Source organism: Sapajus apella, unplaced genomic scaffold, assembly GCF_009761245.1.
Source record: "Sapajus apella isolate SASKATOON/1434 unplaced genomic scaffold, GSC_monkey_1.0 scaffold88, whole genome shotgun sequence".
Lineage (NCBI taxonomy): Eukaryota > Metazoa > Chordata > Mammalia > Primates > Cebidae > Sapajus > Sapajus apella.
This window is the reverse complement of record NW_022437028.1, coordinates 8,308,742-8,334,370: the sequence shown is the minus strand read 5'-3', so window position 1 is coordinate 8,334,370 and position 25,629 is coordinate 8,308,742. Positions and strand designations below refer to the sequence as shown.

General features: G+C 52.4%; 1 protein-coding gene across 3 annotated transcripts; it reads right to left on the bottom strand.

Moving 5' to 3' along the window:
• Positions 1-3,557: 3,557 nt before the first annotated feature.
• TFR2 (transferrin receptor 2) lies at positions 3,558-25,600 on the bottom strand. Of its 3 annotated transcripts, XM_032255182.1 has the most exons (19): positions 25,536-25,600; positions 24,290-24,350; positions 23,763-24,015; positions 23,473-23,659; positions 17,083-17,223; positions 16,887-16,998; positions 16,671-16,793; positions 15,789-15,905; positions 15,537-15,676; positions 13,688-13,851; positions 12,429-12,548; positions 11,656-11,738; positions 11,505-11,568; positions 11,340-11,407; positions 11,177-11,253; positions 11,010-11,094; positions 10,699-10,926; positions 10,257-10,397; positions 3,558-4,290 (listed from the first exon to the last, which is right to left on the bottom strand). In XM_032255182.1, the coding sequence occupies exons 2-19, from the start codon at positions 24,320-24,322 to the stop codon at positions 4,021-4,023; spliced, it is 2,406 nt and encodes an 801-aa protein (XP_032111073.1). In that variant the 5' UTR covers positions 24,323-24,350; positions 25,536-25,600; the 3' UTR covers positions 3,558-4,020. The 3 variants fall into 3 exon arrangements, with proteins under 3 accessions (XP_032111073.1, XP_032111071.1, XP_032111072.1); XM_032255180.1 differs by lacking the exon at positions 25,536-25,600 and having other exon boundaries at positions 24,290-24,648; XM_032255181.1 differs by lacking the exons at positions 3,558-4,290; positions 25,536-25,600 and adding an exon at positions 9,325-10,159 and having other exon boundaries at positions 24,290-24,655.
• Positions 25,601-25,629: the final 29 nt, after the last annotated feature.

Below are 25,629 nucleotides of genomic sequence, written 5' to 3'. Positions count from 1 at the left end.
GACAGCTCTTGCCACAGCCCAGGAAACCCCTTTGCCAAATGACATATGTATGAAGGATAACCATTCACACCTGGATGCACCCAGGTCCCCAAAAGGAATTTCAGATGCCACATAGGTTAATGGTCCTGTGAGTGCTTGTGAAAAGACCTTGTTACTGGTGTGGTCAAGAAGGCTTTCTGAGGGGCTGTGTGCAGGGGCTCATGCCTGTAATCCCAGTACTTGGAGAGGCCAGAGCAGGAGAAGAGCTTGAGGCCAGAAGTTCAACACTAGCCTGGACAATATCGAAAGAGCCTGTCTCTCAAAATTTTTTTTTAAGATGGAGTCTTGCTGTGTTGCCTAGGCTGGAGTGCAGTGGTGCAATCTCAGCTCACTGCAACCTCCACCTCAGCCTCAAGCGATTCTGCCTCAGCCTCCCTTGTAGTTGGGACTACAGTATGCACCACCATGCCTGGCTTATTTTTATATTATTAGTAGGGACAGGGTTTCGCCATGTTGGCCAGGCCGATCTCCAACTCCTGACCTCGGGCCTGCCTCGGCCTCCCAAAGTGCTGGGATTATAGCTGTGAGCCACCGCGCCCAGCAAAAAAACTTTTTTAATTAGCTGGGCATGGTGGCTCACACTTCCTGTCCCAGCTACTCAGGAGGCTGAGGTGGGAGGATCTCTCAAGCGCAGGAGTTCGAGCCTGAAATAAGCTATGATTGCAGCACTGCAGACGTGCCTGAGCCACATATCGAGACTCTATCTCTACAAAACACAAACTTAGCTGGGCATGGTGGCTCCCATCTGCAGTCCCAGCTACTCTGGAGCCTGAAGAAGAAGGATCCATTGCTTGAGCTCAGGAGTTGGAGGTTGCAGTGAGCCGTGATCACATTACTGGGCCACAGAGCAAGACTCTGACTCAAAAAAAAAAAAAAGATTCTTTTTTAAAAAAACTTAAATGCAAATTTAAAATTTCCCATAAGTAAGGAAACAAACAAAAAGATCCTTAATTTACCCATGTCAAGATCACATCTGCAATGTGTGTTTTGGGAGTCTTCTCAGGTTTCAGGGATTAGGATGTGGACATCTTTGTCCAGATCATTATTCTGTCTACCACAGGGAGCAATGGACAGAGCGAAAAAGGGTTGAGAAGGTGTTTTGGGACACTTGTCTGGACTGTATGTCAGGGAAGCAAATGGCTCAGGAGGTTTCTGACTCTAATTCAGGGCTCTGAGAACCCAACAAGTCAAGCTTAGGGGGCTAAGGAGGGGACAGTTTCATCCTGAAACCCAAGGCCCTGTGGCATCCCAAGCCTTAGAACAAGAGGCTTTTACTTCCCCGTGTCTTGAAGAGCTGTCAGGACCACAGCCTCCCGAGGCTGTGATTAAAGGTACATGGTGTCAGCAGCATTTAGAATTCCCCGCCTCGGGTAGCTTACACTTCAGTGTCTCTACCCTCACTGGACAAAGACTGGTAAAAGGGGATCCTGAAGAATGTTCCAGGCAGGGCCAATCTAATGTGTGTAACTATTGTTGTAGTCTTACAGGGCCCCAAGCTCAGGAAGGAGCTCTGTGCTTGGGTTTTAATGCTTCGAGGTTGTCATTGTCATTTTGAAATTCTTTTTCTGTTTTTTTTTTTTTTTTTTTTTTTTTTTGAGACAGGATCCCACTCTCCCACTCTGTCTGTCACCCATGCTGGAGTGCAGTGGCACGATCTTGGCTCACTGTAACTTCCCAGGCTCAAGTGATTCTTCTACCTCAGCCCCCTGGAGTAGCTGGGACTACAGGTGTGTGCCACCACACCCAGCTAATTTTTTAACTTTTTATAGAGGCAAGGTTTCTGCATATTGCCCAAGCTGCTCAGGAACTCCTGTGCTCAAGTAATCTGCCTTCCTTGGCTTCCCAAAGTACTGGGATTACAGGCGTGAGCCACTGCGCTGGCCTTGAAATTCTTAATAATTTTTTTTTCCTCCAAGACAGAGTCTTGCTCTGTTGCCTAGACTGGAGTGCAGTGGTGCAATCTCGGCTCACTGCAACCTCTGCCTCCCGAGTTCAAACATGAATTTATGTTTTGAAAGTGTGTCCCCATGCCCAAGGGAGTGCAACATTAAATAGCAAATAAGAGAATACCACAACAGGTTGAGAAGTTGTAGCAAACAAAAGCAAAAAAAGGTTAGTTCCTGCCTTTTTTTTTTTATGGCGTCTCACTCTGTCGCCCAGGCTGGAGTGCAGTGGCACGATCTCTGCTCACTGCAGCCTCTGCCTCCCAGGTTCAAGCGATTCTCTGCCTCAACCTCCTGAGTAGCTGGGATTACAGGCACACGCCACCACACCTGGCTAATTTTTGTATTTTTAGTAGAGATGGGGTTTCACCATCTTGGCCAGGCTGGTCTTGAACTCCTGACCTCATGATTCACCTGCCTCAGCCTCCCAAAGTGTTGGGATTACAGGCGTGAGCCACTGCACCTGGCCCCCTGCCTTTTTTTTTTTTTTTTTGAGACAAGGTATCATTCTGTCATACAGACTGGAGCTCAGTGGCTCGATCATAGCTCACTGCAGCCTGAAACTCCTGGGCTCAAACGATCCCTGCCTTGACTCAGCCTCCTGAGTAGCTGGGACTACAGGTACACACTACCACGCCCAGCTAAAGTTTTTCACTATTTGTAGAGACAGGGTCTCACTATGTTGTCCTGGCTGGTCTTGAACTCCTGGCTTTGAATGACTTTTCCACCTCAGCCTCCCAAAGCACTGTGATTATAGGCATGAGCCACCAAGCTCAGCTTGTTTCTGCTTTTGAACAAGGGCACCGCATTTTCATTTTGCAGCAGGACTTGCAAATTATGTAGTCATTCCTCATCCCAGGATAAGATATGGGTTGGGTGTGGTGGCTCACACCTGTAATCCCAGCACTTTGGGAGGTCAAGGCGGGCGGATCACCTGAGCTCAGGAGTTTGAGACCACCCTGGGCAACATGGTGAAACCCTCATCTGTATTAAAATACAAAAAAATTTAGCTGGGCGTGGTGGCATGCGCCTGTAGTCCCAGTTACTCAGGAGGCTGAGGCAGGAGAATCTTCTGAGCCTGGGAGGCAGATGTTGCAATGAGCTGAGATTGCACCTTTTTTTTTTTTTTTTTTTTTTTTTTTTTTTTTTTTTTTTTTAAAGATGGGATTTCACCATGATGGCCAGGCTGGTCTTGAACTCCTGGCCTCAGGTGATCCACCCACCTCAGCCTTCCAAAGTGCTAGGATTACAGGCGTGAGCCACCGCGCCCGGCCTGAGATTGCACCATTGCACTCTAACTTGAGTAACAGAGTGAGACTCCATCTCAAAAAAACAAAAAACAAAAAACAAAAAACAAAACAAACCCACCTGCTTTATGGTGGTCTTTGGAGAACGGGCCTTCAGTATTTTCTTAGGCGGTTTCCTTAGGTGATAAAAACAGCCCAGTTTTCCCCGTGGAGAGAGCATTCCTGTGAACATCCACCCTTCTGTCCAATCCTTCCCTAGGTCTCCAGGAAGGGATGATGGGATGAGATTGGGATGAAGATGAGGAAGAAGCACAAAGGCGCTTATTGATAACAGATGTCACCAGGCGGTTTATTGACATCAGGTGGTTTATTGACATTGAAACTCCATGCTCCTTCCACCACAGACCACCTGTTGGCCATAAGGCTATGGTACCAGCGATCTCTCCCACTAAGAGAGCTGGCCAGGTCCCAGAGCCTAGCAAACCTCCCTGAGTGGTCTCTAGGTATACAGGGCCCCAGAAAGGGGAGGGGGCTGTGATTTACTGAAAGGATGCAGCTGTCTGATTAACTGACAGTATGACCGTCACATTAGGGTCAGCTATACTGCAGGGTTGGGGTGTGTGGATATCTGTTCTAGGATCTGGGCCCCATGGAGAGATGTGTAGGGGTAAAGAGAAGTCGATGAGCAATAAGATGCGGACTGTGAGCCACCTCCCTGACCCTGAACCATTCAAGCGAGGAGCAGAGGAGTTCTCGACAAGGGGACGGGGCATGTGAGGGTCCCCAGGGCCTCAGAAGTTGTTATCAATGTTCCAAACGTCCCCACTAAGCGCATTGGCCGCTCCCTGTAGCGTCCAGGTGAGCAGGGCTAGCTGGCGCCGGAAGCGGCTCTCCTGGAAGCCGGCGGAGGAGGGGGCCCCGGGGGTCCGAGAGCTGTTGGAGCGCAGCAGCCGCAGGTGGTCCAGCAGGGCGCCCAGCGTGTGGTCTCCGCGTCCCAAGAAGATGTGGCGGAACGGGGAGTCGGCCGGCGACACGTACTGGGAAAGGAAGTAGAACTCCACCTGCTCAGAGAGGGGGATCAGGTCAGGGTGGGGGGGCTCTGGCTCGGGAGCAAATGCCTGGATCATCCTTGGCGCCCACCGGCCTTTCTTTTTCTTTCTTTTCCTTTTTTTTTTTTTGAGATGGATTCTCGCTCTGTCACCCTGGCTGGAGTGCAGCGGCGCGATTTCGGCTCACTGCAACCTCCGCCTCCCGGGTTCAAGCGATTCTCCTGCCTCAGCTGCCCAAGTAGCTGGGACTACAGGCACGCGCCACCACGCCCGACTAATTTTTATATTTTTAGTAGAGACGGTGTTTCACCATGTTGGCCAGAATGATCTCGATCTCTTGGCCTCTTGATACGCCCGCCTACAGGCGATTTTCTAATCCAGCTTGAGACCTACTACCTGCTGGTTAAATACGAGTTGGAAGCTCCCTGAAGTCCCACCTCCCTTTGGTTGCCCAATCAGGAATAGCCATCTTGTGACGTCTGGAGTAGCTGGGTAGGATACGTTCACCAGCTGTGCTTCTCTTTTGTTTTTCTTTTTGTGTTTGCTTTATTTGCATAATTACTATGCCGGTAACAAAACTGCACCAGCTATGCTTTTTTTTTTTTTTTTCTTTGAGACAGAGTCTCGGCCTGTCGCCCAGGCTGGAGATCAGTGACGTGGTCATGGCTCACTACAACCTCTACCTCCCGGGTGCAAGTGATTCTCTGCCTCAGCCTCCGGAGTACCTGGGATTACAGACGTGCACCACCACGCTCAGATAATTTTTGTATTTTTAGTAGAGACGGGATTTCACCATGTTGCCCAGGCTGGTCTCAAACTCCCAACCTCAGGTGATCCATCTGCCTCAGCCTCCCAACGTGCTGGGATTCCAGGCATGGGCCGCCGCACCCGGCCTCCCCTTCTTTCTATCTCTAGAATCCGCAAGCCTGCATCTAGGTCTCCCCAGTCTTCCCTCCTCACCCGTTCAGAGAATGCCCAAAGCCTGAAAGAACAATCTACTGCCCTGCTATTCCTCTTCTTAACACCACACCTCTCTACACCGAGTCATTCTCCTCCACCTCTGCCAACGTCCACAGCCCAGAGACAAAGGTCAGGGGACAGCCCCGTCCTCATGAAGAGCCTGGTTCTCTTCCTCCTGATGCAGCTGCTGTTCCTTCTTTCCTGAGACAGCTTTGCTCCTGACCTAGTTTCCTCCCTCCTTTCTGCCAGCCTCTCTGATTTCTTCTGTGGGCAGGTCTCAAAGCTCCACCTCCCTCTTCTCAGTACTTATTAAATTATCATTGCCTGGGAACCACCCCAGTAAAATCAAAATCTCTAGGGGTAGTCTCAGATGCTCACTTCTTTTTAGAGACAAGGTCTCACTGTCACCCAGGCTGGAGTGCAGTGGTGCAATCGCAGCTCACTGCAGCCCAAACTCCTGAGGTCAAGTGATCCTCCTGCCTCAGCCTCCTGAGTAGCTGGGGGTACAGGCACGTGCCACCATGCCCAGCTAATTTTCAGATGCTCACATCTTTTTAAGGCCCCCATCATTCACTCACAGAGCTCATCTGGGCTCCTGATGTCAACAGGACCTCTGCGGGGACAGATGCCAAATCTCCTTACCCAATTACCCACTGGATTCCTACCCTCCAGCCATCTGGACCTCCCTACTGGGTTTGGGAGCACCTGGACATGTCAGTACCAATCTCTTCCCAAGCCTGAGCTTTGGGCCCACACTCATAAGGCCCATGACCTTCCACAGGTGCCAAGCTCTCATCCTCAAAGGGCAGTGAGCATGGGGTGAGTATAGGCTTTGAGGGTAGACTACCTGGCCTCTAATTTCAGCCCTTCCACTTACTGACTATATGATTTCAGGTAAGTTACTTAGCCTCTCCTAGCCCCAGTTTCCGCAGATAATATAGCAACCTCACAGCGCTGGGGGGAGTCCTATCACAGCAAATGAAGTAAGTTCCCTAGCACGTGGTAGCCTTCTGTAAATGGCAACTGTGGCCGGGCACGGTGGCTCATGCCTGTAATCCCAGCATCTTGGGAGGCTGAGGTGGGTGGATCACCTGAGGTTAGGAGTTCAAGACCAGCCTGGGCAACATGGTGAAAACCTGTTTCTACTAAAAATACAAAATATTTAGCCAAGGTGTGGTGGTGGTGTGCCCCTGTAGTCTCAGCTACTTGGGAGGCTGAGGCACAAGAATCACTTAAACTTGAGAGGCGGAGGTTGCAGTGAGTCAAGATGGTGCCACTGCACTCCAGCCTGGGTGACAGAGCGAGACTCCATCTCAAAAAAAAAAAAAAAAAAAAAAGCAACTGCCATTTTATGATTCTTCTATGACAACTATCATTATTATTCTCCTCCTCTTCCCTCAAACACACACACACACACACGGCAACTATTTTATGATTCTTCTATTCTATGACAGATATCATTGTTATTCGCCTCCTCTTCCCTCAACACCAAATCTGTCCATTTCTCTTCCAAATGCCTAACATTGGTCCAGTCTCCACCTACGAGCCTCTGCTGCTGCCTGCCACTCTCAAGACATCTGCAATCTGACCAAAATCACTCCTAAAAACTCCACTTGGTTATCGAGCATGGTAGCTCACTGCGTGTAATCCCAGCACTTTGGGAGGCCAAAGGTAGGAGGGTCGCTTGAGCTCAGGAGTTCGAGACCAGCTTGGGGAACATAGGGGGATGCTTGTCTCTACGAAAATAGAAATAAAAAATTAGTTGGGTGTGGTGGTGTGCGCCTATAGTCCCAGCTACTCGGGAGGCCAAGGTGGGAGGATCACTTGAGCCCAGGAGTTCAATACCATTCTGGTATTGAATCCCAATTCAAAAACACAAACTCCCAGCCGGGCACAGTGACTCACGCCTGTAATCCCAGCACTTTGGGAGGCTGAGGTGAGCAGATCAGTTGAGGTCAGGAGTTTGAGACCAGCCTGGCCAACATGATGAAACCTCTTCTCTACCAAAAAATAAAATAATAATAATAAAAAAATTAGCCAGGCATGGTTGTGGGTGCCTATAGTCTCAGCTACTCAGGAGGCTGAAATGGGAAAATCACTTGAACCCAACAGGCAGAGGTTGCAGTGAGCCTGGATTGCACCACTGTACTCCAGTCTGGGTGACAGTGAGACCCTGTCTCCAAAAAATAAATAAATAAAAATAAAAACTCCCCTTTGCTTACATCACCTTTCCGCTCAAAAACCTCCCTAATTTCCTTGCTGCCAAGACTCTCCTTTTTTTATAGGCGGGGTTTCACCATATTGGTCAAGCTGGTCTCAAACTCCTGACTTCAGGTGATCCGCCTGCCTCAGCCTCCCAAAGAGCTGGGATTACAGGCGTGAGCCACCACGCCCAGATGCCAAGACTCTTAACATCCAAACTTCTAATCCTGGTGTTCAAGGCTCCCCATGGCTGATTGATAACCCCCTTTGGTCCTTCCCTCCCCTCTGCCCCTCCATGGGGCCCCTATTCTGGCTCTGCTGGTCCACACCCTGCTTCCAAGTAAAACCAGACTGATTTCACTACCACACCCGAATTCTGGGTCTCTCCACCCTGAAATGTCCTCTTTACTTTGCATTACCCCACCACGTACTGCCTGTTCTTCAAGATCCAAGTCACAATCTAAAGCCGAGGTCAGCCAACTTTTTCTGTAAAATGCCAGTTAGTAAATATTTTAGGCTTTGCCGGCCATGCTGCTTTTACTGCAAGTACTTAACGTTGTTATGACACAAAAGCAGCCACAGGGAGCATGAAAACCAGTGAACACGGCTCTGTTCCAATAAAGCTTAATTTACAAAAACAGGCAGCAGCCAGGTGCGGTGTCTCAGGCCTGCAGTCCCAGCATTTTGGGAAGCCGAGGCGGGCAGATCACGAAGTCAGGAGCTCGAGGCCTGCCTAGCCAGTATGGTGAAACCACATCTTTACTAAAAATACAAAAAATTAGCTGGGCATGGTGGCGCACACCTGTAGTCCCAGCTACTCGGGAGGCTGAGGCCAGAGAATTGCTTGAACCTGGCAGGCGGAGGGTGCATTGAGCTGAGCCACTGCACTGCAGTCTGGGCGACATAGCAAGACTCAGTCTCAGCAAAACAAAACAAAACAAAACAACACAACAGGCAGCAGAGCCTCATGCCTGTAATTCCAGCACTTTGGGAAGCTGAGGTGGGAAAGTCGCTTGAGCCTAGGATTTCAAGACCAGCCTGGACACTATAGTGAGGTCCCATCTCTACAAAAAATTTAAAAATCAGCCAAATGTGGTGGTGTGTCCTTGTAGTCCCAGCTACTCGGGAGGCTGAGGTGAGGTGAGAAGATCGCTTGAGCTTGGGAAGCGGAGGCTGCAGTGAGCCCAGATTGTGCTACTGCACTCCAGCCTGGGCAACAGAGCAAGACCCTGTCAAAAAAAAAAAAAGAAAGAAAGAAAAGAAAAGAAAAGAAAAAACAAAAACAAACAAGTGACAGTTTGAATTTGGCCCATGGGCATTAGTTCACCTCTGCTCTAGGGCCACAAAATTCACTGGGTCTGGCCCAACCCTGTATTGCAGGCTCTGAAGTCCCGAGTCTCTCCCTCTCCATCCCTGAGCCTGAGTCATGCATCTTACACACAGGTCCCTTTTATCCCTGGTGGGGACAGGAGTATGGCAACTTTGAAAGTGTCTTTTAATATTCCGGACCCTGACTGACATAGCTGAGGTTAAACCAAGATCCGTGAATGAGAATGAACCATGCCCAGCCTATTGCCTCACCCCAGTCACCCGTGTCCCAGCAGAGAAGACAAAGGGAAAAGGAGAATGAACGGGGAAAGAGAAATGAGAAGGAGAGGAGAAGGCCGGGTGCGGTGGCTCACACCTGTAATCCCAGCAATTTGGGAGGCCAAGGCGAGAGGATCACTTGAGCCCAGGAGTTTGAGACCAGCCTGGGCAACATGGAAAACACTGTCTCTACAAAAAATACAAAAATTAGCAGGGCGAGGTGGCACATGCCTGTACTCCCAGCTACTAGGGAGGTTGAGGTGGGAGACTGGCTTGAGCCCAGAAAGTGGAAGTTGCAGTGAGCAGAGATGGAGCCACTGCACTCTAGCCTAGGTGAGGGAGAAAGAGCAAGAGCAACAGGTTTGGCAATGGAAAGAAGGAATGAGTAATACCAAGGAGGACAGGCAGAGGGCGCAAGCAGGAAAAAGGAAGGAGGAGGAAGAACATGAGCCTCTAAGGGATAACCATGCTCACTCTGAAAACCATGAGTCTGTGTGCACACGTGGCACTGCAGTTCCCAGCTCACCCCACACTCACTGAGGACGATCTTGTTTACTATTTTGCCCTGCAGACCTTTCCCCATGGCCACAGTCCCTACTCACCCTTTCCTGAGATCAAAGGGTTGAGGGGTAGAGTTCTTGGAGTGAAAAAATGGAAGGAAGAGGAGCTGGAACTGGAGGTGGGGTGCGGGCTGCAGCTGCAAAGATTTCAAAGCTAAGCAGAAAGGATTGGTGAGGGAATAAGCTCTTGTTTTTCACGTGACACCCCCTCCAGGCAGCCTTCCTAGATTTCACCCATTTCATTACCAGAAGGAAATCACTTCTTTATACTCTGAATATCTTTAGCCTTTTGCACTTCCCAGGCTGTAACCTTGTAGGGTGGACCAGTGTGGACATGCTTTTTCTTTCCAGAAGGGCTGGGGAGGCAGTGGGAGCTATAGGAGGGGAGCCAGCAGGGAGGGGTGGAGGAGGTGGGTTGTCCCAGTTCTGCCAGGCGTAAGCCAGGCGACTATGGCCAAGGGGCTGGCCTTCCCTGTCCATTTCATCACTTTGATCGCTCGGGTCCTCCAGCCTGACCAATCTATGAGCATCGTGTGTCCAGGACTGGGAAGAGAGCACCCAGAGGACTGGGACTGTGTAGGCGGGGAGAGAGAGGAGTCCGCAGGTGGGGCCACTGCCGAGGGGCAGTTCCCCGGGGGGCGAGGCGGGGTACCAGGGGCGGGGCCTCACCCGCATGATGCGCACGTTGTACATGCGTGTCAGTCGCTCGTCTCTCTCCTCTGAGCTGTAGATCTCCTGCCGCAGCTTCTCCGCCGCCCGGATGTAGTCCCCCCGCGCCGAGTACACCCACTGCAGGGTCAGCCCGCGGGCCTGGGGGCGGAGGCGCGGGCTGGGGCCGGCTGCAGGGGCCAGGACCCCCGCCTACTATGGGGAGAAGGGCCCCACCTAGAAGACCCTGCACCTTCCAGGTTGGGAGATGGCACGTGCTGGGGGCTTGGGAGGGTACCAGCTGGGTCTTGGGGGCTTAGGAGACTGGAGGCAGGGGGGTCAAAGGGCTGGATTGCCAGAGAGGACCTAGATCCCAGGGATTGCGGAGAGAAGGGGCCGGACCCCCTGGCCTGGGCAGCATCCCCCACTCCCAGAGGCCAAGAGCCGGGTGGGCCTCTTGAACCTTGAGTTCCCCAGAGAACTCGTTGAGGTTCCCGATGTGCCTGAGGACGACGTCCCCGTAGCGGCCGAAGTCAAGGGGCAGCAGGCGATCGTGGCTGAGCCGGATGAGGAGCTGTCCTGCGAGCTGGGCCACGGCTTGGGCCACTGCGGGCAGGCGGCCTTGCAGCACCTGGTGCAGTTTCTCATAAGTGTCCTCCTTTGTGTGCAGGAACGGGTAGGCCTGGTCCTCCTGCCGGGACAGGGTTGGCGCTGGGATGAGGACAGACAAGCTGAGGGACTAGCGCTGTGTCGGGCAGGAGGAGGACGTCTCACCTCCATGAAGGAGAACTCAACAGCAGGGACCCCAGCAAAGGCAGTGAAAGAATAGGCACTGCTGTCCATGGGTAGGGGCCGAATCCTGGGGGCAGATGGATTGGAGGGATCTGTGGGTTCAGGCTCACCCATAGCCCTCCCCAACTCTCCTCATCCCCCCAACTTACACCTCAGCATCCCAGATGGGATTGGTGAACACCACCTGTTCATAGAGCGTCTGCCCACTGTGGTTGGGTGAATCCACCTGGGGGCAGGGTGGGAGGCACTGATCAGGCTCTGCTCCTCCCCCTACTTACTCCCTTGTACCCCCTATTCCTGGGGTGCTCTTGCCTGCTTCAGGACACTCTCAATGAGGCTGGTCAGAAGGGGGCTGGTCTTGGCATGAAACTTGTCATCCCCTGGAAAAAGGAGAAGGGAGGGTGGCAGGTTCAGGGCTTAGCCCCAAAGGCAAGGGTGGACCCCAGGGGACCAGGTGGTGGCACTGCCCTGGCTCACCCAGCACTGCGTTGTCCAGGCTCACATAGACTACAGCTTTGAGGTGCAGCACGCTAAGGTAGCCCTGCGGGTGGGTGACCAGGGTGGAGTGAGAACCCCCCACCCTCACCTCTCCTCACTGCCTAACGACCTGCCCAGGACCCCACATCACCTCTAGCCACTCCGTGGAGCCCACACTCCCAAAGTCACCGCCATCCCAGCTGATGAAGAGGAGACTTCTGCGGGGTCGGAAGCCTGGGGACAGAGGGGAAGGAGGACAGGCTCAGCAGGGGCCAAGCAAAGACCCTCCCCTTGTCTTCTTCTGCCCTGGTCCTACCTTGGCTTCCCAAAGTGCTGGGATTACAGGTTTGAGCCATCACGTCCAACCCAACCTGCTTAATCTTGACACAGACCCATGGACTATGATTATCATACCACTTTCTTTTCTTTTCTTTTGTCTTTCTTTCTTTTTTTTTTTTTTTTGAGATAGAGTCTCATTCTGTTGCCAGGCTGGAGTGCAGTGGTCCGATCTTGGCTCACTGCAACCTCTGCCTCCTGGGTTCAAGCAATTCTCCTGCCTCAGCCTCCCTAAAAGCTGGGATTACAGGTACCCTCCACCAGGCCCAGCTAATTTTTGTATTTTAGTAGAGATGGGGTTTCTCCAAGTTGGTCAGGCTGGTCTTGAACTCCTGACCTCAGGTGATCCACCTGTCTCAGCCTCCCAAACTGCTGGGATTACAGGTGTGAGCCACTGCACACGGCATCACTTTCATTTTTAGGTGAGGAAATTGAGGTGAAGTGACTGGCCCAAGGCCACTCAGGTATGGTGTGGATGCCGAGGTCCAAGTGACCACTGGTCAGTCTGTTCCTCACTGCCTCTCTGCCCTATCCTCCTTGGGCCACAGGGCCAACACTGCCTAGCCCAGGCCCAGGCCCTGACCTTACCGTTGTTCACCATGGAGGCAAAGGTCTGGACCAGCTCCAGGAGTATGGCTGTCCCCACAGCAGACTTAGCTGCTCCTGGGCCCCACGCATCCCTCTGGGCTCCGATGACAACGTAGTGATCTGGGGAGGGGATGTTTGGGACCCACTTCTGACACTGGCAGTCCCCAAAGTCTCCCCTCTGCACCCTGGGGCAGCCCCCATCCACCTCTATATCTCAGCCCTTCACATTGGGGCAACCCCACCCCTGCAGTCCCTCCTGTCCCTAAAGAGAGCTCCCCTCCCTGCTTGGTTCTCCCTGGATGATGCACTCCTTCAGCTATGTGCCTGGGTTCATTCTGGACTTACAGGGTTTCTGTCACTCAGGCTGGAGTGTGCAGTGGTGCATTCATAGCTCACTGAAGCCTCAAACTCCCTGGCTCAAGCCATCCTCTTGCCTCAGCCTCCCAAGTAGCTGGGACCACAGATGTATGGTACAATACTCTGCTATTTTCTTTTATTTTTAAATTTTTTGTAGAGACAGAGTCTTGCTATGTTGCCCCATCTGTCAATTACCTACTTTGATTCCCCACTGCCATCCATGTCTAGCTATGCTTGAAAACGGGCCATTTATCCATCTATCTAATCGGATCGGATCTCTCCCTCATGCTTGAGTTTCTTTCTCTTTTTTTTTTTTTTTTTTGAGACTAAGTCTTGCTCTGTTGCCCAGGCTGGAGTGCAATGGCATGATCTTGGCTCACTGCAACCTCCACCTCCCGGGTTGAAGCAAGTCTCCTGTCTAAATCTCCCGAGTAGCTGAGATTACAGGCATGTGCCACTACGCCCAACTAATTTTTGTATTTTTAGTAGAGATGTGGTTTCTCATGTTGGCCAAGCTGTTCTCAAACTCCTGACCTCAAATGATCTATCTGCCTTGGCCTCCCAAAGTGCTGGGATTACAGGCATGAGCCATCACTCCAGGCCCATGCTTGAGTTTCTATTACAACACCATCCAACCTAGGCTTGCTTACTTCCAGTGCTGGGGAACTCACTACTGGGTAACAACCCCCTTGCGTCACTGGAAGGCTGGAAGATGAGGTCTCTTTACTGCTGCCACCATTAGACCCAGTTCAGCCTCAGCTTGCCAGCCTCCCTCCTCTGGGCACCACTCCTGTCCCCTCTCTGGGGCCTTCCGCACGAGCCTCCTATCTTCCCAGGGTGTATGGTCAGAAATTCCTCCCCATCCACCACAAGCTGTGAGTGATACTGGACACACAGCCCACCTGGCTCTGAGCGGCCTTCGATGCAGCCAAAGATGTTGTTGATGGGGGTGGATGTCCTGTGGTTGTTGACCTCTAGCCGCATGCCTGGCCCAGGGCCCAGGTGATAAGGGGAGCCTAGGAGGCGCCCTTGCCATTCCTGGGGGGCCACAGGGCCTTTGAGCTTCCTGGAGAGAAGGAAGATAGAAAGGGTTAGAAGTTGCAGAGAGACCCAGAAGAGCCCAAATCACTCTCTTCCTTCTTTCTTTCCCTCCCACCATTTCTGGCTCCAGATTGCTGCCTCTGCACCCCCTGCCTAGGTGGGCCAGTGCAGTCAGGGCTGCCTTGGACGGTTGTGCTGGTTGTATACTGCTCAAAGGTTCTCAGCTGAAGTAGGTGTGCAATCCGGTTGCCAGACAGTGGACCCTGGAGAGAGCCTGTGTCCACCCAGAAGAGTCACTTTTTATTTTTTTTGAGATGGATTCTCACTCTGTCGCCCAGGCTGGAGTGCAGTGGCTACATCTCAGCCCACTGCAACCTCTGCCTCCTGGGTTCAAGCAATTCTCCTGCCTCAGCCTCCCAAGTTGCTGGGACTACAAGCACCCGCCACCACGCCCAGCTAATTTTTGTATTTTTAGTAGAGACAGGGTTTCACCATGTTAGCCAAGATGGTCTTGATCTCCTGACCTTGTGATCCACCCGTCTCGGCCTCCCAAAGTGCTGGGATTACAGGTGTGAGGCCACTTGCCGGGCGTCTTTTTTTTTTTTTTTTTTTTCAATACAGAGTCTTGTTCTGTTGCCAGGTGCCAGGCTGGAGTGCAGTGGCGCGATCCCGGCTCACTGCAACCTCCTCCTCCTGGGTTCAAGCAATTTTCCTGCCTCAGCCTCCCCAGTGGCCAGGACTACAGACGCATGCGCCACCACACCCAGCTAATTTTTGTATTTTTTAGTAGAGATGGAGTTTCACCATGTTGGCCAGGATGGTCTTGATCTCTTGACCTCGTGATCTGCCTGCCTCGGCCTCCCAAAGTGCTGGGATTACAGGTGTGAGCCATGGTGCCTGACCCCCCAACACCTTTTTTTTAAGACAGGGTCTCGGCCAGGCAGGTGGCTTCTACCTGCAATCCCAGCACTTTGGGAGGCCGAGGTGGGCAGATCATGAAGTCAGAAATTCAAGACCAGTCTGACCAACATGGTGAAAACCCATCTCTACTAAAAATACAAAAATTAAGCTGGGCGAAGTGACTCACTCCTGTAATCCTAGCACTTTGGAAGGCCAAGGCGGGCAGATCATGAAGTCAGGAGATTGAGACCATCCTGGCCAACATGGTGAAACCCTGTCTCTACTAAAATATAAAAAATTAGCCAGGTGTGGTGTCTTGTGCCTGTATTCCCAGCTGCTTGGGAGGCTGAGGCAGGGGAATTGCTTCAACTGCGAGGTGGAAGTTGCAGTGAGCCGAGATCACATCACTGTACTCCATCCCAGTGACAGAGCAAGACTCCATCTCAAAACAAAAGAAAACAAAAATTAGCTGGCCGTAGTGGGGGGCACCTGTGGTCTTAGCTATGGGAGGCTGAGGCAGGAGAATCACTTGAACTTGGGCAGTGGGGGTTGAAGTAAGTTGAGATGGAACCGCTGTACTCCGGCCTGGGTGAGGGAGCGAGACTCTGTCTCAAGGGAAAAAAAAAAAACAGAAAAACGAGTCAGGGTCTTTTTCTGTCTCCCAGGCTGGAGTGCAGTGGTGTGATCATGGCTCACTGCAGCCTTAAACAAGAGTCACCTTTTTCTAGTTCACCCACAGGCACCCTGTGGCCTAGCTGCAGCCTCCCTCTCTCTGCCTCCTCTTCTTCTGGTCCCCAACACTCCCCTCACCTCAGCAGGCGGGAGGCAATGTCTGCACTGATGGGCTGGGCTGGGATGCTGGGAAGGCCTGATGATGTGACTGGAGGGAACTGGGTTTGATTGAAGGAAGGGAAGCCAGGCGTGTAGGGGTCTCCGGTTCCCAGGTGCACCTTCGGGGAAAGTGGTGCCCACATGAAGCTGCAAGCTGGGCTTCCAGGAAAAACATGCCAGCCCCAACTGAGCAAGACGGTGTGGCCCTGGGACCAGCCTCCCGGGACTCACGTGTCCATACACAGCCTGCTGGCTGGACAGGCTCGGCTTGTGTGGGTCCTGGGAGAAGTCCGCTGGCTCCGGGTATATGAGCACTCCTCGAGCCCCGAAGTCCTGAGCATTGGTCACCTGGGGAGGAAAGTGACTAGAGGACTCCTCCCAGGAAAAAACCCGATTCATAAGGGCAGGAGAAACCAGGAAAAGTGAAATGGCAAGTCCTTTGCTTGCAACTGTCCATCCCATGGAGAGGGTGTGGGGGCGCCACCTGGCCTGTTTCTTCCCAACCTCAGCAGCTCCTGGGCAGCCCTCAAACCCCACCGGGCCCTATGGTACCCCATGTTTCTGTTCCCTTCCCCATCTGATTTCCCCCAACCCCCAATTTGTTCTCAGCCAACATCTTCCTATCTTCCTTCCTTCCTTCCTTCTTCTCTCCCTCCCTTCCTCCCTACTTGTCTCCCTTCTCTCTGTCGCTTCTTCCTTTTTTTTTTTTCTTTTTGAGATAGATCTCTCTTTGTTGCCCAGGCTGGAGTGCAGTGGTGCCATCATAGCTCACTGCGGCCTGGAACTCCTGGGCTCAAGCAAGCCTCCCACCTGAGCCTCTGGAGTAGCTGGGACCACAGATGCATGCCATTAGCCCAACTAATTTAATTTTTTTTTTTTTAGTAGAGGTGATCTCACTATGCTACCCTTTAACTCCTGGCCTCAGGCGATCCTCCTGTCTTGGCCTCCAAGTGGCAGAATTGCGGGTGAGAGCCATTGTGCCTAGCTTATATTTTCTTACCATCCACAGGGTTCTTTCCTGCCTTCCTCTCACAGCCCCCTGGACGATTCCCACTGGCAGTTCGACCCTCCGGTTCCACAGCCCACGCCCTCCCTCTATCCAGGGGCACCTACCTTCTGGGCAAAGCTGATCACCCCCACGCGCACCAGCAGCAGGCGGCCCGCCGGGTCCACGCCCCTGGCCCGCAGCTCCTGCAGGTCTTCAGGCCGTCCGTAGTGGGCGTACACCAGCTCTCCCTGGGGACCCGAGGACGGTTAGGTGCACTCCTCCGAGACCCAGGAAAGGGCTCGTGCCTCGCCTCATCCTAGGAGCGGGCAGGGGGCGCTCACCGTGACGTTGCCGATGGCGCTGTAGGGGCAGTAGACGTCGGGATCCTCCAGCGGCAGCTGCTCTCCGACCTTCCCGGCCTCATCGACCCAGCGCAGGGTGTTGGGGTGAGCACTGGGGAGCGGGGCTGGTGAGCACCCCAAGCCGCGCCCCCCGCCCCGCGAGGCCCCCGCGCTGCCCGTCTGCACGCGCACTCACGGGTCCGGGAACTGCAGCCCCACGTAGTGCGTGTCGGTCCACACGTGATCCAGCTTCTGGCGGGAGAACGCCACGCGGATGTCCTGAGTCAGAGCGGCCATCCCAGCCGAGCCTGCTACCCGTTCCCGAAGGCTGGTTTGCCTGAGCGGGAAGAAGTGGAGATTTTTCTGGGTGGTCCCCCCAAAAAAGGATACCAAACACCTGGGGTCGCCCGCGGCAGGGGCAGCTTGCTCCCCGCGGACTTTTTTTTTTTTTTTTGAGACAGAGTCTTGCTTTGTCACCTAGGCTGGAGTGCAGTGGCTCGATCTCGGCTCACTGCAACCTCTGCTTCCCAGGTTCAAACGATTCTCCTGCCTCGGCCTCCCGCGTAGCTGGGATTACAGGCACGTGCCACCACGCCCGGCTAATTTTTGTATTTTTAGTAGAGACAGGGTTTCACCATGACACCAGGTTGGTGTCAAACTCCTGACCTCAGGTGATCCGCCCGTCTCGGCCTCCCAAAGTGCTAGGATTATGGGCCTGAGCCACCGTGCTCTGCCCTCCGTGGATTCATTTTCTCCCATTACCACCAGGGCGGCGCCCAAGGGTCTCAGGACCTCCCTCTGCTTAAAACTTGAGTTTGCATTGCTGGGGGTCCTGCCCATCATCCTGTAGGTTCTTCCTGGCTCAAACCAAACTCTCTCCCCTAACCCCATTCCCCCGACGTCAACACACACACACATCAGGCACCCAAACACTTTCCTTCCAAAGAGCTAAGTGGGCAGGCAGCAGACCCTCCTCATCTCCCCCATCCTCCACGTGGGCCTCCTGGAGACACTTTACATCCTGTCAGTCTTGACTTGTCAGTTCCTCAAGGAAGCCTTCCCTGAACTGCAATCTAAATCAGGGCCTCTGGTTATAGTCTTTCCATGAACCCTTTTTTTCTTTTCTTCCCCCCCCTTCCTTTCCTTCTTTCTTTTCTTTCTCTCTTTTTTTGTTTTTGTTTTTGTTTTGTTTTGTTTTGTTTTGAAGTAGTCTTCCTCTGTCGCCCAGGCTGGAATAAAGTGGTGCAATCTCAGCTCACTGCAACCTCTGCCTCCTGGGTTCAAGTGATTCTCCTGCCTCAGCCTCCCACGTAGCTGGGACAACAGGTGCCCGCCACCATCCTCAGCTAGTTTTTCTATTTTTTTTTTTTTTTTAGTAGAGACAGGGTTTCACTGTGTTGACCAGGCTGGTCTGCAACTCTGGGCCTCAGGCGATCTGCCCACCTCAGCCTCCCCAAATCCTGGGATTACAGGTGTGAACCACGGTGCCTGGACCCTTTTTTCTTTTTTTAGAGATAGGGACTTGCTCTGTCACCCAGCCTAGAGTGCAGTGGCATGACCATAGCTCACTGCATGCAACCTTCAACTCCTGAGCTTAAGTCATCCTCCTGCCTCAGCCTCCTGAATAGCCAGGACTCTAGGCCATGCACCACCACACCAGGCTAATTTTTTATTTTTATTTTTTAAAATTATTATTATTTTTGACATGGAGTTTTGATCTTGTTGCCCAAGCTGGAGTGCAATGGCACAATCTCATCTTACTGCAACCTCCACCTCCCAGGTTCAAGCCATTCTCCTACCTCAGCCTGCTGAGTAGCTGGGATTATAGGCGCCTGCCACCATGCCCAGCTAATTTTTCTGTATTTTTAGTATAGACGGGGTTTCACCATGTTGACCAGGCTGGTCTCAAACTCCTGTCTGCAGGTGATCCACGCGCCTTGGCCTCCCAAAGTGCTGGATTACAGGCATGAGCCACTGTGCCCAGCCAAATTATTATTTTTTAAAAAGACAGGATCTCTCTATGTTGCCCAGGCTGGTCTCACACTTGGCTCAAGCAATCCTCCTGCCTCTGCCTCCCAAAGTGCTGGGCTTACAGGTGTGAGCCATCACACTGAGCCTTACATCCTTTGCTTTTCTTTCTTCTTTTTTTTTTAAATTAAAAAAAAATTTTTTTTAAGACGGGGTTTCACCATGTTGGTCAGGCTGGTCTTGAACTCCCAACCTCAGGTGATCTGCCTGCCTTGGCCTCCAAAGTGCTTGGATTACAGGTGTGAGCCACCACGCCCGGGCTGCTTTCTTTCAAAGCAATGATTTCAGTCGTAATTATGTAGTCATGAATGATTGTTAGTTTAGTATCCGTTTTCTCCAGTGGATTGTAAGCGCCATGAGAACAAAGTTAATGTGTTAGTCTCTGCTGTCTCACCATCACCTGCTTAACTTGGTACCTGCCACATAGTAGGTGCCTCAAAACATTTGTTGGATTAATGAATTAATTACCTCATCATTGTCACTTCTAGTCCAGCCACTCCACTTCCCTGGTCACACCCTGTATTTTTTTTTTTTTTTTTTTTTTGAGACAAAGTCTCTCTTGCCCAGGCTGGAGTGCATCGGCACAATCTCAGCTCACTGCAACCTCTGCCTCCCAGGTTCAAACAATTCTGCCTCAGCCTCCCAAGTAGCTGGGATTGCAGGTGCTCACCACCACACCCAGTTAATTTTTATATTTTTAGTAGAGATGGGGTTTCACCATGTTGGCCAGACTGGTCTCGAACTTTTGACCTCAGGTGATCCACCCGCCTCGGCCTCCCAAAGCGCTGGGATTACCAGTTCCCAAATTGTGCCCAGCCCACAACCTGCATGCTGTGATGACCTGCACTCCATCTCGGGAATACTTATCCATTGAGGATCTACTGAACATCTAGTAAGTGCCAGGCACTGTGGTAGGTGCTGGAGACTCTGAGATAGATAAGATATATGAGATTTTTTTTTGAGATTCCAGAATCCCACTCTCTGAGTAGACCTTGTCAAGTTCCAACTCCCCCAGTTATCCTTGCTGTACCTGCTCTTCGACCCCATTGAACATGACAAATGTCCTATAACTCCATGTCTGTCATCTCTCCCCACTTTCTCTTCCCTCTCCATCCCACCTAGAGCCATGTATTCATTCCTCGCTCTCGCCCCCAAACTGCTACCTGTCTTGCCTCAGTGCCACACCTAGCTTCTAGTCCTGTCAAACTACCTGTGCCCAGACGACCAAGTACTGCTCAAAAAAAAATTTAAAAAGCCCTGAACGGGCCAGGCATGGTGGCTCATGCCTATAATCCCAACACTTTGGGAGGCCAAGGCGAGTGGATCATGAGGTCGGGAATTTGAGACCAGCCTGACCAACATAGGGAAACCCCATCTCTACTAAAAATACAAAAAAATTAGCTGGGCATGGTGGCAGGTGCCTGTAATCCCAGCTACTCAGGAGGCTGAGGCATGAGAATCACTTGAACCTGGGGGGCAGAGGTTGCAGTGAACTAAGATCACACCAGTGTACTCCAGCCTGGCAACAGAGTGAGAATCGGTTGCAAAAAATAATAATAAAAATAAAAAAATAATTAAAAATCCTGTCTCTAAAAAAAAATAATTTTGAAAAAAGAAAAAAGAAAAATTAGCCAGGACTGGTGGCACCTGCCTGTAGTCCCAGCTACTTGGGAGGCTGAGATGGGAGAATCACCTGAGCCTGGGAAATCGAGGCTGCAGTGAGCCCAGATTGCCTTGTTGCATTCTAGCCTGAGTGACAGAGCAAGGCCCCGTCTCAAAAAATATTAATGTAGTTTAGTTTAAAAGCCCTGAACAGGCTGGGTGTGGTGCCTTATGCCTGTAATCCCAGCATTTTGGGAGGCTGAGGTGGGAGAAGTGAGGCCAGGAGTCTGAGACCACCCTGGACAACATAGCGAGACCTCATTTCTACTAAAACATAAAAAATTAGGCTGAACTCGGTGGCTCACACTGTAATCCCTGCACGTTGGGAAGCCAAAGTGGGTGGATCACCTGAGGTCAGGAGTTTGAGACCAGCCTGACCAACATGGAGAAACCCTGTCTCTACTAAAAATAGAATATTAGCTGGGAGTGGTGGCAGGTGCCTGTAATCCCAGCTACTTGTGAAGCTGAGGCAGGGGAATCGCTTGAACCTGGGAAGTGGAGGCTGCGGTGAGCCGAGATTGCACCACTGCACTCCAGCCTGGCAACAAGAGTGAAACTCCGTCTCAAATAATAATAATAATAATTAGTTGGGCACAGTGGCGCACATCAGTAGTCCCAGCTACTTAAAAGGCTAAGGTAGAGGATCACTTGAGTCCAGGAGTTGGAGGCTGCAGTGAGGTATCATCTTGCCACTGTCTGAGTGACAGAGTGAAGCCCTATCTCGAAAAAATAAAGCGCTGGCCAGGAGAGGTGGTTCACATCTGTGATCCCAGCACTTTGGGAGGCTGAGGCGGGTGGATCACGAGGTCAGGAGTTTGAGACCAGCCTGGCCAAAGTAGTGAAACCCTGTCTCTACTAAAAATACAAAAATTAGCTGGGCATGACGGCGTATGCCTGTAATCTCAGCTACTCAGGAGGCTGAGGCAGAAGAATCGCTTGAACCGGGGAAGCGGAGGTTGCAGTGAGCTGAGATTGTGCCACTGCACTCCAGCCTGGGTGACAGAGTGAGACTTCATCTAAAAAAAAAAAATAATAATAAAGCACTAAACCTTGTTTATTCCATAGATTTAAGGTCTTTCAGCAGGTGAACCAGCAACATATCAAAAGAGTAATCATATACCTTGATCAAGGTTGGCGTTGAGCTCATGAAGATAAGGAAATCTATTAACACAAATTACTATATAAACATTAAAGAAGAGGCCAGGCTCAGCGGCTCAGGCCTATAATCCCAGCACTTTGGGAAGCAGAAGTGGGCAGATCGCTTGAGCTCACGAGCTGGAGACCAGCCTGGGCAACATGGTGAAACCCTGTCTCTACTAAAAATACAAAAATTAGCCAAGCATGACGGTGCACGCCTGTAATCCCAGCTACTTGGGTGGCTGAGGCATGAGAATTGCTTGAACCTGGGAGGCAGAGCCTGTAGTGAGCCAAGATTGCACCACTGCACTCCAGCCTGGGCGACAGAGCAAGACTCTATCTCAAAAAATAAATAAATATATAAATAAATTTTTAAAAGTCTCAGTAAGCTAGGAATAGAAGGAAAAATCCTTAATTCAATTTGAAAAAGCTGTTTGAAGCATAGCAAAGTTCATTTAATCGCAAAATATTATAAAAGAATTGCTGTTAAAGTCAGCACATAGGCGAGGATACCTACTGCTACTGTTAACCTTAAGTTCATGCGCTCTCAGATGCAATAAGAAAAAAAAAAAACTTAGAAGGCATTGGAAAAGAGACTGTCCATCTCCTACTATCTGTAGCTTAGCTGATTACCTATTTAGAAAAGCCAGGCGAATCCACTGAAAAACTACTCCTGTCCCAAAAGAGGGCTATGGGTGGGCCTAGCTTCTGGACCGGTCTGAACAGCTTCTCCCTAGTAGAAGGCCACTTCAGCAGGATGACAGACACAAGCCTGTGTGTGTCTAGCTAGCATCCTCATGATGCAGATGTGTGGCTGTGTGGGGGCTGTTCTGCACCCACAAAGCATTTGCTTGCTTGTTTTTCTTTTGTTTTTGAGACAGGGTCTTGCTCTGTCTCCCAGGCAGGAATGCAGTGGTACGATCTCGGCTCACAGAAACCTCTGCCTCCCAAAGTAACTGGCTTATCCTCCCCTGTGAATCTATCAAGTAACTGGGACTACAAGTGCTCACCATCATGCCCAGCTAATTTTTTCTTTTTTTTTGAGATGGAGTCTCGCTCTGTCGCCAGGCTGGAGTGCAGTGGCGCAATCTCAGCTCACTGCAACCTCTGCCTCCCGGGTTCAAGCAATTCTCCTGCCTCAGCCTCCCGAGTAGCTGGGACTACAGGTGTGCACCACCACGCCCAGCTAATTTTTATAGTTTTTAGTAGAGACGGGTTTTTACCATGTTGGCCAGGATGGTCTTGATCTCTTGACCTCATGATCTGCCCGCCTCAGCCTCCCAAAGTGCTGGGATTACAGGTGTGATCCACTGCACCTGGCCTTGTATTTTCTTTAGTAGAGACAGGGTTTTGCTGTGTTGCCCAGGCTTGCTTGCTTGTTTTTCTGATTCCCTAGAATGTGCCTTTTCAGAACCCCTCAGCATACTCCCTGCTGCTGCTCCAGGTCCAAATCTAGGCGCCTGGGTGCGGCATTCAAGGCTTTTCTGGGTCTACTGTTGGATGCTGGACCCCTCTAATCTCAGCCAGTTCCCTCACTCCCCAAATATGCCACCCTCAGAGCCTCAGTCTCCTGGAACCTCAGCTCCGAATGCTTGCCACCTTTCCCAGGACCGCTGAACAGGGGGTTCAGGAAGGCAGATGGGAGGATTCAGGAGGGGGACCGAACACCAGCAGCCTGGGAGAGGAGGCAGGGAGGCCCAGTCTGAGCAGATTAGGGGAGGGACACTTGAGGCCAGGATGGGGGCAGGGCCATCCCTACCTGATGGTGTCTTCCAGGCGCCCCTCCCCCAGGAACCGCAGGAACATGGCCTGGAGATCGTTCCAGTACAGTGTGCCCCCGTGGGAATCCAGGCCGGTCTCATAGTTGACATCCTCACTGACCACCAACACGGAGTCCCCGCACGTCTGGCAGGACCCTCGGAAGGCGACATAGCCCAGAAGGAAGGCTGGCGGGTGGCAAGATGGGGATTCCCTTTGTGCCCACGTCTGGACCCCAGAAATCTCCCCCAGCCCAGGCCCTTCACTTTGAGGGAGGGGGAGGACTCTCACCCCCAGTGAAGATCAGTAGGGCCGTCAGGACGAGGTAGGGGGCAGCCCTCCGTCCTGCTGCTGCCCAGGGAATGAGGTTTGGCTGCCCAGGTCTAGAGCCCAGGGACTCAGGGCCCTTCAACTCCATGGGGCAGAAGTGGGCCAGTGTCTCCGCCCCCTCCTCCCTGTCTTCCTCTTCCTCCTCCAGGCGCCCCTTCCGGGGGCCTTCCACACGCTGGTAGACGGTCTGAGAGGATATTGGGGACAGTTGTTGCTGTGCAGGCGGGGTGGGCATGAGATTAGGGCAAGAGGCCTGTGGGGTGGGGAGGCATCTGGCAATAACGAGGTCAGTGACTTGGGGGTGTCAAGTGAGCATGGGGGTGGGGATGTGGGGGAGGGACTGGGGGGGCTGGTTGGAGGGGCAAGCAGGGGTGGGAAGAGTTGAGGTCAGGACATGGGCCAGGAGGGGCCAGCCTCAGGGGCTTGGGAGGGGGCTGAGGGACTTAGAGAGAAGGCCTAAGGGGTCCTTCCAATCCCACTGGTCTTACCACTCTCTGGAGTAGACCCCAAAGCCGCTCCATGCTTGCGCCCCCTCCTGAAGCCTGCAGGCTGTCCCCCAGCGATAAACCGTTTGTGGGAGCCCCAGGAGGGCCCCTTATCATCCCAGACAGGCAGCCTGAGCCCCGGCTGGTCCTCACCACCCCTAAGGGTCGGGGCACAGTCCTGGCCTCAGTCCAGCCTTCCAGACGTGGCCCCCCCCCAGCCCAGGCCAGAGCACAAGGAGGTGCTCTTTCCTGCCAGTCCCTCCGCAGCCCCACACCTGCCTCCTCCCTGCAAAACAATCAGTTTTTTGACCTTGGGGCGGACTTTGGCCTCCTAGTTCCCATCAGGAGTGGGGGAAGGTGACCGAATAATGGGGGAGGGCAGAGACACGGGTGCCCCCTCCCCTCTCCTGCTTCTACCCCTCCCTGCATCCTGGGGACCCCTTCCTAAGCTCCCCACACCCAGGTGGAAGATTCACCCCTAAGACATCTGGCTTTCACCTCTCCTCATCTGGCTTTCAGAGTCCCCGGCTGCCCAGGTCCTATGACATATCAGTTTTCCTCCCTGCCCTGACACTTGCCCCAGCAGCATTCTAAGCTGGAGGGGCCACAGTGGTGTGACGAGGGGGTTTGGTCTGGCGATGTGCTTGTGTGTCTCTTTCGAAAGGTGGTTCTCAGACTGCCGCTGGCTTCTGGAGAGGTAGGGGCACGGGTGGAAGCACATGTTCAGATGAGGCCAGCGAGTGCTCCCTGATAGGGGTCCTGGGATCAGGGATCTGTGTGGGTCAGGAATCTATGGGTCAGTGGGGAGGAGTGATCAGAGTCCCTGCCAAGGTGTGGGCAGAGCTAGGTGACCTTGGGCAAAGTTATGGTCCTCCCTGGGTACCAGCACCTGTCTGGTTACCAAAGGACTTGGATTATGTGAGTTTCTACTTCTTTGGGGTCTGAGGCCCTCTGAGAGTCTGATGAAAAGCCAGTTAGCCTCACCCCAGAAACACATCATAGGCATAAACTGCTGAACAGGCAGGGGGCCCTGGTTCCCAAGCCTTTCCGAGGGGCCCAGGACAAGTAGCTCTGAAGAGGAGGGTTCAGGGTCCCACCAAGTTCCCCTTTGGGGGTTTCCCCTGGGAAACCTCAGCTCCCACTCAGGTCCAGAGAAGTTCTGAGCTGCTGGGATGCACCAGTGTCCTAGTCCCTGCCCCATGCCTGTCACCACCAAGAGCCCCAGGAAGGAAGGCATAGCGCAGCTCACCTGAGCGCAGGTCCCGGGGTGCTCAGGCGCGCTGCTCCCCTGAGACCTGAGGCCCACGCTGAGGCCCCGCCCACCAAGCCCCACCTCCTGCCCC

What these genes read in the sequence shown, in the direction of transcription:
- TFR2 (XM_032255180.1), bottom strand. Translation starts at nt 24,403, where the DNA reads ATGATAAGGGGCCCTCCTGGGGCTCCCACAAACGGTTTATCGCTGGGG. An exon ending in TGATCAGCTTTGCCCAGAAG is followed by an intron (nt 15,906 to 16,670) that starts GTAGGTGCCCCT and finishes TTTCCTCCCCAG; the next exon opens with GTGACCAATGCTCAGGACTT. An exon ending in ACAACGTGCGCATCATGCGG is followed by an intron (nt 4,291 to 10,256) that starts GTGAGGCCCCGC and finishes CTCTCTGAGCAG; the next exon opens with GTGGAGTTCTACTTCCTTTC.